Source organism: Nicotiana sylvestris, chromosome 3, assembly GCF_000393655.2.
Source record: "Nicotiana sylvestris chromosome 3, ASM39365v2, whole genome shotgun sequence".
Taxonomy (NCBI): Eukaryota; Viridiplantae; Streptophyta; class Magnoliopsida; order Solanales; family Solanaceae; genus Nicotiana; species Nicotiana sylvestris.
The window spans coordinates 99679362-99692257 of record NC_091059.1 but is presented as its reverse complement, the minus strand read 5'-3'; the positions used below and the strand labels follow the sequence as shown (position 1 = coordinate 99692257).

The 12896-nt window shown below is 40.4% G+C and overlaps 1 protein-coding gene across 1 annotated transcript; it reads right to left on the bottom strand.

Moving 5' to 3' along the window:
• Positions 1-10834: 10834 nt before the first annotated feature.
• Positions 10835-12670, bottom strand: LOC104220042 (peptide-N4-(N-acetyl-beta-glucosaminyl)asparagine amidase A-like). Its single transcript, XM_009770840.2, has one exon. It carries the CDS (start codon positions 12668-12670, stop codon positions 10835-10837), a length of 1836 nt encoding a protein of 611 aa, XP_009769142.2.
• Between the last annotated feature and the right edge of the window lie 226 nt (positions 12671-12896).

Genomic DNA, 12896 nt, shown 5'->3' with positions numbered 1-12896 from the left:
GTTCCAAAGGCCATACCAGTGCAACCGGTAGCCCTAGTTCGGCCCGAGGCCAGGGCAGCAGTTTCTAAGGAGGAGGAGCTCAGGCTCGAGAGATACAAGAAGTATCACCCTCCTACTTTCAGTGGCTTGGCGTTAGAGGATGCCCAAGGTTTTCTTGAGGAGTGCCATCGTATCCTCCGTACTATGGGTGTTGCGGAGTCGAGTGGGGTTTCTTTCACTACGTTCCATCTTAGGGGATCGACTTATCAGTGGTGGCGTGCATATGAGTTGACTAGTCCGACCGAGGCAACTTCACTCACTTGGACTCAATTCTCGGATATGTTCTTGAGTGAGTATGTTCCCCAAAGTCTTAAAAATGTATGACGCACAGAGTTTGAGCAGTTGCACTAGGGTTCTATGATCGTGTCGGAGTATGTGGTCCGGTTCAGTTATTTGGCTAGACATAGATCAGCCTTGGTTGCTACTATGAGAGAGCAGGTCCGGCGATTTATCGAGGGGCTCAACCCTAGCATCAAACTTAGTATGCCCTGAGAGTTGGAGATGGACATCGCATAACAGCAGGTTGCGGGGATTGCTAGGATGTTGGAGGGTATACTGAGTCGGGAGAGAGAGGAGAGAGAGGCCAAGAGGTCTCGAGAGACCATCACATATAGTGGTACTCGTTCCCAAACTACAACTCGTCATGGTAGGGGCTATGTGATTCGCCCTGTCCATTCAGCACTTCCAACCGCCAATGGTATTCCAGACACTCCTAGGCCCCAAGCTCCCTATTATGCACCGCCATTTTCTAGTGCACCTCCTGTACGGGGTGCTTTCAGCAGTCAGTCCAGTCGATCTGGCCCAAGCCAGCCACAACAGCCACGTCCTTCGAGAGCTTGTTTTGAGTGTGGTGACACTCACCATATAGTGAGGGATTGCCCCAAATTTAGGAGGGGTGCACCTCCACAGACTACTCAGGTACCATATGCTCCACCGAGTCCTCAAGCTATGGTTATAACACCAGCTACCACTCCATCTGCTCAGCCAGCTCGAGGTGGAGGTCTCCCTAGAGGGGGAGGTCAGGCCAGATATTATGCTCTTCCTACTAGGGTGGAGGCAGTTGCATCCGACTCTGTCATTACAACAAGTATTGTTCCGGCCTGTCATAGGGATGCATCCATCTTATTTGATCCAGGCTCCACTTATTCCTATGTGTCATCTTATTTTGCTCTGTATTTAGGTATATCCCTTGATTATTTGGCTTCTCCTATCTTTGTGTCTACACCTATGGGAGATTCTATATTTATTGACCGTATGTATCAGTCATGTTTGATTGTTCTTAGTGGTTTTGAGACCAGAGCCAATTTATTATTGCTCAGTATGGTAGACTTTGATATTATTTTGGGCATGGACCGGTTGTCATCCTATTATGCTATTCTTGATTGTCACGCTAAGACTGTAATGCTGGCTATGCTAGAATTACCACGGTTAGAGTGGAGAGGTACCTTAGATTATACTTTTAGCAGAGTTATTTCATTTCTAAAGGCTCAATGGATGGTTGAGAAGGGATGTGATGCATAGCTAGCTTATGTGAGAGATGTCAGTATTGATACTCCTACCATAGAGTCAGTTCCGATAGTGAGAAATTATCCAGATGTATTCCTAGTAGATCTTCCAGGCATGCCGCCCGATAGGGATATTGACTTTGGTATTGATTTGTTGTCGGGCACTCAGCCCATTTCTATTGCTCCTTATCGTATGGCCCCGCCTGAGTTGAAGGAGTTAAATAAGCAGTTGCAGGAGTTTCTTAATAAGGTCTTCATTCGGCCCAGTGTGTCGTGTTGGGGTACTCCAGTCTTGTTTGTGAAGAAAAAGGATGACTCTATGCGCATATGTATCGATTATCGCAATTGAACAAGGTTACAGTGAATAACAGGTATCCATTGCCTCGTATTGATGACCTATTTGATTAGTTACCGGGTGAAAAGTGTTTTCCAAGATTGACTTGCGTTCAGGCTATCATCAGTTGAAGATTCGAGAGACGGATATCCCGAAGACTACTTTCAGGACTAGATATGGTCACTACGAGTTCCTTGTGATGTCATTTGGACTGACCAACGCCCCAGCAGCATTCATGCACTTGATGCATAGTGTATTCCAGCCCTATATTGACTCATTCGTGATTATGTTTATTGACGACATTCTGCTATACTACCGGAGTCGGGAGGATCATGAGCAGCACCTGAGGACTATGCTTCAAACCTTGAGAGAAAAGAAGTTATATGCAAAATTTTCAAAGTGCGAATTCTGGCTAGATTCAGTGGTATTTTTTGGTCATGTAGTGTCCAGTGAAGGGATCAAGGTGGATCTAAAGAAGGTTGAAGCAGTGCAGATTTGGCCCAGATCGTCTCAACTACGAAGATCCAGAGTTTTCTTGGTTTGGCGGGGTATTACCATCTATTCGTAGAAGGTTTCTCATCTATTGCAACACCTATGACCAGGTTGACCCTGAAGGGTGCTCCGTTCAGGTGGATAGAGGAATGCGAGGAGAGCTTCCAAAAGCTCAAGACTGCTTTAACTACAGCCCTAGTATTAGTATTACCTACAGATTTGGGGTTTTATACTGTGTATTGCGATGCATCACGTATTGGTCTCGGCGCGGTGTTGATACAGGACGGTAGGGTGATTGCCTACGCGTTTAGACAACTGAAGGTACATGAAAAGAACTATCATGTCCACGACCTTGAGTTAGCAGCTATTGTTCATGCCTTGAAGATTTGGCGGCACTATTTGTACGGTGTCCCTTATGAGATCTATACTGATCACCGGAGTCTGCAACATCTGTTCAAACATAAGGATCTTAACTTGCGTCAGCGAAGGTGGTTAAAGTTGCTTAAGGATTATGATATCACCATTTTGTACCATCCCGAGAAGGCCAATGTGGTAGCCGGTGACTTGAGTCACAGGGCGTAGAGTTTGGGTAGCTTAGCATATCTACAAGCAGTAGAGATGCCATTGGCATTGGATGTTCAGGCCTTGGCCAACCAGTTTATTAGATTGGATATTTTTGAGCCGAGTTGAGTTTTGGCTTGTGTGGTTTCTTATTCTTCTCTTTATGATCGTATCAGGGAGCGTCAGTATGATGACCACCATCTGCTTGTACTTAAGGACACGGTTCAACATGGTGATGCTAAGGACGTTATTATTAGAGATGACGGTGCATTGAGGATGCAGGGTAGGCTATGTGTACCTAATGCAGATGGGTTACGTAAGTTGATTCTCCAGGAGGCTCACAGTTTGCGATACTCCATTCATCCAGGCACCGCGAAGATGTACCAAGACTTGAGGCAGTACTATTAGTGGAGACGGATGAAGAAGGACATAGTGGAATATATAGCTTGGTACCTAAATTATCAGCAGGTGAAGTATGAGCATCATCGGCCGGGTGGATTGCTTTAGAAGTTAGAGATTCCAGTAGAAATAGGAGTGGATCACTATGGATTTTGTTGTTGGGCTCCCACAGATTCGGAGGAAGTTCGATGCAGTATGGGTGATTCTGGATAAATTGACCAAGTTAGCTCATTTCATTGCAGTGGCAACTACTTATTCTTCAGAGGAGCTGGCTTAGGTTTATATTTGCGAGATTGTCAGGCTTCATGGCGTATCGGTATCTACCATCTCTAATAGGGGTACACAGTTTACATCGTGGTTCTGGAGAGCTGTACAGCATGAGTTGGGCACACGGGTGCAGTTGAGTACAACATTTCACCCTCAGACGGACGGACAGTCCGAGCACACTATTCAGATATTGGAGGATATGCTTCGGGCGTGTGTGATGGATTTTGGGGGTTCTTGGGATCAGTTCTTGTCACTTGAGGAGTTTTCCTGCAACAACAGTTATTAGTCGAGCATTCAGATGGCACCGTATGAGGCTTTGTATGGTAGGCGATGCCAGTCTCCAGTGGGTTGGTTCGAGCTGGGCGAGGCTAGGCTATTGGGTACAGACTTGGTTTAGGATGCTTTGGAAAAGGTTAAATTGATTTAGGATTGACTTCGTACACCCAATCCAGACAGAAGAGCTATATAGATCGGAAAGCTCGCGATGTTGTATTCATGGTTGGGGAGCAGGTCTTGCTCCGGGTTTTGCCCAGGAAAGGTGTTATGAGGTTCAGAAAAAAAGGGCAAGTTGAGCCCTAGGTATATCGGGCCTTTTGAGATTCTTGAGAGGGTTGGAGAGGTGGATTACAGACTTGCACTACCACCTAGTCTAGCTGCAGTTCATCTAGTATTCCATGTTTCTATGCTCCTAAAGTATCACGACGATCCATCTTATGTGTTAGACTTCAGCTCAGTCAGTTGGACAAGGATCTATCTTATGTTGAGGAGCCGGTGGCTATTTTGGGCAGGCAGATTCGAAAGTTGAGGTCGAAGAGCATCGCTTTAGTGAAGGTTCAGTGGAGGGGTCATCCATTCGAGGAGGCGACTTGGGAGACCGAGCATGATATGCGCAACCGTTATCCTCATCTTTTTACTATTTCAGGTATGTCGCTATACTCGTTCGAGGACAAACAGTTGTTTTAAGAGGGGGAGGATGTAACGACCTGACCGGTTGTTTTAAGAGTATTAGCCCTAATCCCCTATTGATTTCCCTCCTGCTTCATTTTATGCTTACTTGACTTGCCGGGATGCTTGGTATCGGATTCGGGTGAGTTTCGGAGTGGAATGGGACACATAGTCCCTAAGTTTGAAGTTTGAGTTGTAAGAATTGACCGTAGTCTGACTTTTGTGAAGACGACTCCAATGGAGTTTCATCGGTTCCAATACCTCCATATGGTAATTTTGGTCTTGGGAGCGCGTCCGAATATTGATTTGGTGGCTCGTAGGTCATTTCGGCGTTAATTGGTGAAAGTTGGAAAATTGAAAGGTTTTTGGGAAGTTTGATTGGGGGTGGGCTTTTTGATATCGGGGTCGAATTCCGATTCCAGAAGTTGGAGTAGGTCCGTAATGTAAAATGTGACTTGTGTGCGAAATTTGAGGTCAATTGGACGTGATTTGATAGGTTTCGGTATCGTTTGTAGAAGTTGGAATTTCCTTAGTTCATTAGGCTTGAATCAATGCACGATTCGTAGTTTTAGCGTTGTTTGATGTAATTTGAAGGCTCGACTAAGTTCGTATGATATTTTAGGACTTGTTGATATATTTGGTTGAGGTCCGAGGGGCCTCGGGTGTGATTTGAGTCATGTTCGGAACATTTTAGGACTTATTGAATTACTGAAAATCACTGACGCTTCTGATGCTAGTTTCCTTTAGTGCGTTCGTGAAGGAGTTTTGGGTGGCAGATGAGGAATGCTCTTCGCATTCGTGTATGAACCCATGCGTTCGCGAAGAAAAGTCGTAGAGGGGTGTACCTCACGCTTGGCCTACGCGTTCACGTGAGAGGCTCCACGTTTGCGAAGGCCTGTGGTCAATGATCATCGCGTTCGCGTAAGAGGTTTTTGGGCAGTAGCATTTTTGTGCTTCGCGAACGCGAGGAAGCTTTCGCATTCGCAAAGAAGGAAACACCTGGGCAGATTTAAATGTTCAAAAACGAGGGTTTGAGTTCATAACACAAAAAAATCGATTTGGGAGCTCGGTGGGAGGCAATTCTTAGAGAGATTTTCACGTGGGTGTTTGGAGTAAGTTATTCTTACCTAGTTTTGGTTAATTTCCATGATTATACCTTTGATTTCATCATTTAATTAGTGATTTGGGGTGAAAATTTGAGAAAAAATGAGAAAAGTTTTTAGGCCAAATTTTAAGGTTTTAGTCGAGATTTTGATATCGGATTTGAGTAATTTTGATATGGGCGGACTCGTGGTTGAGCGAGTATTCGAATTTTGTGACTTTTACCCGATTTCGAGACGTGAGCCCGAGTTAACTTTTTGGGGCGATTTTCCAATTTCTTGTTAATGTCATGAATTTATTATTCAGATTAGTTTCTTATAATTATATTTATAGTATGAAATTGCTTTTGGCTAGATTTGGGCCATTCTGAGTCGGAAAGTCGAGGGAAAGACATTCTTACTTACTGATTGAGCTTGGTTTGAGGTAAGTGACTTGTCTAACCTTGTGTGGGGAAAATCCCCTTAGGATTTGGTACTATTGAATAAACGCGAGGTGACGAGTGCATACACAGGATAAATATTGAAATTTCGATCTTTGCTAATTAGCTTCCTATCTATGCCTTAATTGAGTTATTCTAACACGTGTAGGCATCATGATTAGCCTAAGCTCACATGTTTACGTGTCTCATCTCTTAATTGCTATTTGTACGACATGCTTAGCTGAATTACCTGTTTTTCTTGATTTTCGTGTTCATTCCTTAACGGTAGGATTTCCTTGCTTGTAATATTATTGTTTCATTTACTACGTGTTGACTTTCGTGATTCTTGTTGAGTTGACTGTTTGGTTATGGCACGAGGTTTCTTTCGTGTGGAATGTTATTGGCACGAGGTTTTTTCCGTGTGGAGTGTTATTGGTACGAGGTTTCTTCCATGCGGAGTGTTGTTGACACCAGGTTTCTTCCGTGCGGAGTGTTATCGGCATGAGGTTTTTGTCGTGCGGTTGTTGTTATTTGCACGAGGTTTCTGCCGTGCCGTTATGAGATATTTACTTTTGGAACTACGAGGCGATACCTCGGGATCGCCCCTATTGATTTCCTTTTCTTGCTATGTTGTTTGTTGTTATTGTTGTTCCTTAGCTTGTAAGATGTTCTTTTCCTTACGTGTTGTAATTATCTTCCTGTTTTTCCTATGTTGTTGCCTTTTCGTACATTTTTATTATTTCATTTACCTGCCATTCATTTTTATCATTTCACCTTCTACCATATTTCTTATATCCAAGTAAGGCCCTGACCTGATCTCGTCCCAACTCTACCGAGGTAGGCTTGGCACTTACGGGGTACCGTTATGGTGTACTCATACTATTCTTCTGCACATGTTTTTGTGCAGACCCAGGTACATCTTATCAGTCTCGATAGTAGAGCATTGGGCTGCTTCTTAGAGACTCAAGGTATTTCTGCCAGCGTCCGCAGATCTCAGAGTCCCCCTCTATCCTTATTATGTTGTCTTTTCGTTATTTTCCTAGAATCTGATGTATAGAGATATTTAGTACTTCCTTAGAGTTTGTGGCTTGTAACTACCGGGTTTTGGGAGTGTTTTATATTATGAATTGTAGATTTTACTTATACATGCCGAGCGGCAGTTTACAATTATATATTTATCTGTTGATGTTGAGATTTTAGTCATTATTTCAGTTTCTTTTCCGCATTTGTTAGGCTTACCTAATCTTAGAGACTAGGCGCCGTCACGACATCTTACGGAGGGAAATTTGGGTCGTGACAACCATATCTAAAAAGAAATAAGCTAATAATGTCCAATGGGTAATGTATTGGACACTGACATATGAGATAATGGACTAATGTTTAATGGATAGCATCAAATTTAAAGTATAAATTTTTAAAATTTTTGGATATCTAAAAATCCAAAGTACCGAATCTAATATACAATCGAAATCTAAATATTTTAAAAATTAAATTCAAAATATAATCCATAATCCGAAATCCAAAAGAAATTAAATTTTAATTTTGATTTCGGGTTTGTCCAAACTATACCGCCCCTAATAACAGCCATGCATTGGTTGATAAACTCCATGCCCTAATCTTTAGAGAAGCGCTCTCTTCGTCGCTTTCTTCGTCATTACAAAAAATGTCAATCAAAAGTGCATCTTTTAGCAAAAAAAATTATCATAACGAGTCGATGAAACATCAGTGAAGCAAACCTTATATTGAAATCATGGTAGAATACTTCTTCACAAAATACTCAAACATCAGTTTTGGGAGTGCTCAACATCAGTTTTTTAGCAGTTATATCACTAACATTATAAATAATTAATTGACTAGTCGAACTTCAGCTACATATGTTAGTATCAAATTAAATCTACTCAAATGCTACACAATACACACGGAAAAGATTTAACATAATAGGATACTGCAAAAGGTGTCAAATCTACTCTAAGCGGGCGTTTGGACATAAGAATTGTAAAAAAAAAATTAAAAAAAAAAAAAAAAAAAAAAAAATAGTATTTGAGAATTAAAGTTGTATTTGAACATGAATATAATTTTGGGTTATATTTAAATTTTTGTGGGTGATCTGAGTGAAAATTTTGGAAAACAGTTTTTTGGAGTTTTTCAACTTTTCGAAAAATTCCAAAATTCATATTCAAGTGAAAAACAAAAATTTTATGTCAAAACACTAATTTCGAAAAAAGTGAAATATTTTCGAAAAGAAGTAAAAAAAATTCATGGCCAAACGGGCTCTTAATTTTCTTATCTGTTACTCTATTTTCATAACTACAAAGTTTTTCTAAAATAGAATTATATCCTTTTTCTATGCAGCGGTGCTGACGATGGATAACCACTCCACTAGCTAGCCTCTACCCTAGAAAGAGGAGGGGAAAAAAACAAGTATATAGTCATTAAGTTCTGGACAGCTGACAGTGACCTCCTTAATTGAAATTTATAGGCTAATTAATTTGTTTTAAGGGAAAATTACATTTCCAATCCTTAAAATACTGACAAATTCTGATTTCTTTTTTCTTATTTCTCTCGTTTATATACATCTAATTGTTGTCATCAATAAAATCATGCACTTTAGGTTTCTCATCCATGCACTTTTTGTTACCATAATATGTCATAAGTATATTTTAATTAACCTATTGTGACATGTAGCTTGCCTTATGTTTTAGGTACTAATTCTACTTTTTATTAATGGTAACTTGTATTTATCCTTGAATTTAAGTTATATATAAGATAATATAAAATTTAATGAAGTGTAACTTGTGATAGCAAGTTAGTTAGCATATTTACAAGGTCACTTGTCAATGCTTATCATAGAAATTTATCTTTAATTACCTTATAAGTGACATAATTGTAAAATATCTCTACAATGTCCTCAAACTTAAACTCTTGCATTATCATAGTATAAAGGTTAAACTTTACATTAAATAATGTAAAAAGTTATTGTGCGTATAACATAAGCTATTTTTTAATTTAAGAAAAAGGTTAGTTTTTTAACCCTAAAAATATTCTACTTTTTCTATATATATATATAATTCTAATGAGGATTAAATGACTCCTAGTGATAGCAAACGTGAAGTAGACATACCAACATGATCCCAATTAATTAGACCGTCTTTATAAATCTTTTTCTTCCGCTATATATACTCCATTTATTTGCTAAGTTCGCAAAAATTCTAAGAAATTCCAAATTTTTCGAGACAATTTCCAAGAAAAAAGAAGTACTTATCTATATGTACCAATTGATTTATTGATGTAATGGGATCAATCCTCCTTTTTTGGTGTTATCCTGATACGCAGAGAAGTCCTCAAGTAAAACCGGAAAATTTTCACGGAGTTGTCTGGGGAGCATATAATGATAACAAAATTGCAAGAGAAGAAATCCTCCTTAGGTATTCCTCTTTACATTCCAAAAGAGGCAAAGACTCAATGTTGGACTTTAAACCATTGGGCTTTAAAGTAGAAGAAGTGTGAATTGGAAACGGAGGGAAATAAAATGGGGGAAAATGAAAAATTTAAAGAAGTGAACTTTTGTCTTGCACTTTGTCCCTCATTGGTGAGGGACAACCACATTTGTGTGCTTATATATAGAATCACTTCTTAAAGCTCTTAAAAGGAGTTGAAGAGAATGAACCCTCGCGCCGTCGTCGTCGCTCGCTCGGCTTCGGCAAATGATCGATAAGATTATTTTTTGGACAAAATTTATTTAATTATTTAATAATTAATTAAATGCCAAGTCACTGCTGAAAATACGCCAGAATCTTGCTGAAGATTCAGAGAGCCTATCTGACCGTGGTTCTGCCGCGGTCGCGGTGGAACCGCGGCAGGCAGATTCAGAGAGCCTATTTGACCGCGGTTATGCCGCGGTCACAGTAGAACCGCGGCAGGCAGCGTATTCTTCTGAAAAGACACTTTTTCCAGACACCTCTTCTGATAATTGCCTATAAATTCTGAGGCAAGGCTCCATTTTCTACACACGAAAAACACTCCAGAACTTCTTTCTTTCTGAATACACTGCATCCTAATTCGCAGTTTCTCTCTCTCAAATTCGTAAGTGTGATTTTGCTCCGTTCTTTGAGTTTGTTGGTATCCTGCAGTTTGTATTGCCACTGTTCCAGGAAGGTTTATTCCGTTTTATCCTGGGAGGATTTATTCCATTACCTTGACAACGTGTGAGGGGGTTAAAATTCCTTAAGGACGCACAAGAAAATTGTGGACTCAGAATATTTCTGATTCTTTATTGTTTTCTAAATTTCTTTATTCTTCTAACAGTTTTGTTTTCTGATTTTTGTTTTAACACAGTAACGCTCACACTCAATTCTCAGGTTCATATCAAACACAGAGACAAGAAAAATTATTATATCAAGCAAATCATCAAATAATGTTCATTTTTTGACACTTCTCATGCTAATTGGCGCCTAAACCTTTCACCAAATAAACAATATATTAAATCATACAGGCAAACTATTTAGACAAGAAGTAGGGAATCAAAGTCTACTCTAATGCTACAAACGCAATGCAATCATCAGCGGTGGATCCAAGTTAGTACGCCTGGGTTCCCGTCAATTCATTAGCTTTTACACATATCCTATATATGTATTAAAATTTTTATTAAATATCCATAAATATTCAATTGCTATACTCAATTACTTATTGTATATTTACTTTATATTGCTTTTGAAACTCGTAAATTTCAAATCCCCGATCCGCAGCAATGCTCCGAGAGTAAGAAAGGATTCTTCAACCATATTGGTGCCACAAAGCAGAAACTGAACCAAACGTCAACGGAGCTGCACAAAGACTGTTTGCAATGTCATTCATAAGCTTGCCATTGACAGCTGAAATGACTCGAGAATAGCAACCAGCTTCACCCTCATAAGAATAACTCTGTTGAGTGGTTGCTCCGTCGTATAAAACATTGTGATCTTGAACAACCATCCACGCGTTGCATTGCTGCCTATTGGTCAAAGAGATTGAAGAATATCCTTTCGATTTCTCCTTCTCCTTCCATTTATGGTCCAAATTAGAAAGCATCAACCTCGTACCATCCTCTCGTGATGGCAAAGTCTTCCTTGTTATAGTAAGCGGATATTTCCTCTTTACTTTGGTCTTAGATATCGTGCTACCACTCTCTGACAATACTCTAACTTCAATCTCTTCTTTTACCTTTTGCTTAATCTTCTTCTCAGTTCCGTTCTGATAAAGCTTTATTTTGTTCTTGAACTTCAGTTCTCGCGAAACTTTAATAGTCAAACTGCCTGCTGTTGACTTCACCCAAGAAGAAAACTTGCTCTTCCTCTTCATCTCAACCTCAAATGAACCATCCAGTCCTACAAAGCTCGAAGATCGCTCAATTTTGAACTTGGGAGTACTCGAATCAAGAGATTTAGCCTGCACTTCACATGGCAATGCGCAATTGATATCCAACCAAAGGTGCAAATTCGCATCCACTAGCCAAAAGGGAATGCTATCCGCAACTCCAAGCCCTAGAAAATGGGATTGGCCATCAAGTAAAAGCCCCAAAAATGGTGTTAAGTCAATGTCGAAAGAAGGAAGATCAAATGCCCCTATTGAAACAATTGGATCCCAATACAGAGGATTAATTCCACCTGCGAAAATCACAGGGAAAGGAACCACGGATCCTACCAAATTCTCATCTATGTTCAATAAAACTTCCCTATACGCTCCGTTGCCTCTCCTAGTAGTCAAATTATTCATCTCTATGTACGAATCAGGAGGATTTGAGTACCAAAACTCATCATACCCGTGAGATGAAACGTATATTTCAAGCACAGCTTTGTATGTGTTACTCGGAATAATAACTCTCTGTCCATGCAACTCCGATTCGTTTAGAATTCGGAACCAAAATCCTTCACTCCCATTTCCTGATATTATTGGTATTATCAAATCAGCTGGCTTGTCTTTGTCGTACTCACTTGTCAAATTGTTCACTCCCGTTATTATCGGATTATCCACAAACACATCATTTTCCAGCTTCACTTTCCGATTAGTACTACTACTTGATGATGGAACATTCATGTTCTGAACGTCATAGTACAAGAAACTAATATTGACATGATATACACCTGTATAAATGTCGTTGACCAGATTTTCAAGCATGACAGAGAGAGAACTATTCGCGTTGACTAGGATGGAGGAGTACCTGGTAACGTCTTTAGTAACATTCCAGAAAACGCCGTTTCCAGTAGACTGCGGGGTGCTGGTACGGAGGAGCTCGGTGCCGTCAAGCCACACGGCGGCGATACGGTCGGATTGGAAACCATTGGAAGAAGCATTGAACTGAAGAGCCACATGAGTCCAAGAGCAATTGGACGGAGGAAAGTAAGCGACGGAGACCGGCGGAAGACCCATTGTATTGCCGAAGTCATGGCTGAGGGTGTGAAAAGTGCAAGAAGGAGTGAGGTCAGTGAATGGCAAGGGACGAGTGATTTCTAAGTATTGCTGTGAAGTGTTATTCCGCCGAAGACCGTGTTTGGTGAAGTGGGAATGGTGTTCAAGGGAAGAAGAAAGGGGAGCTATAAAACTGATGAAAAAGAAGAAGATGAGAGTCGCCATGAGAGAGGAAAATGGAGTATTCCTTTTTTATAGAATCTTGGGGGATTTTAGAGACAATCACAAATGTTGAGACTAGTAGATGGAGTTAAGAGGAGTGAGGACACCTGGTTCGATAGGTGCGATATTTAATAAAGCTGGGTTCCGATGTTATGTTTTGATTAATGTTAAGAAAACGAGCTTTGCGTGTGAAAATTGGAGATTATAATTTTTATCATTCCATGTCGAC

Excerpts from the sequence above, each read along its gene's own strand:
- LOC104220042 (XM_009770840.2), bottom strand. The coding sequence starts at position 12,670 with ATGGCGACTCTCATCTTCTTCTTTTTCATCAGTTTTATAGCTCCCCTT.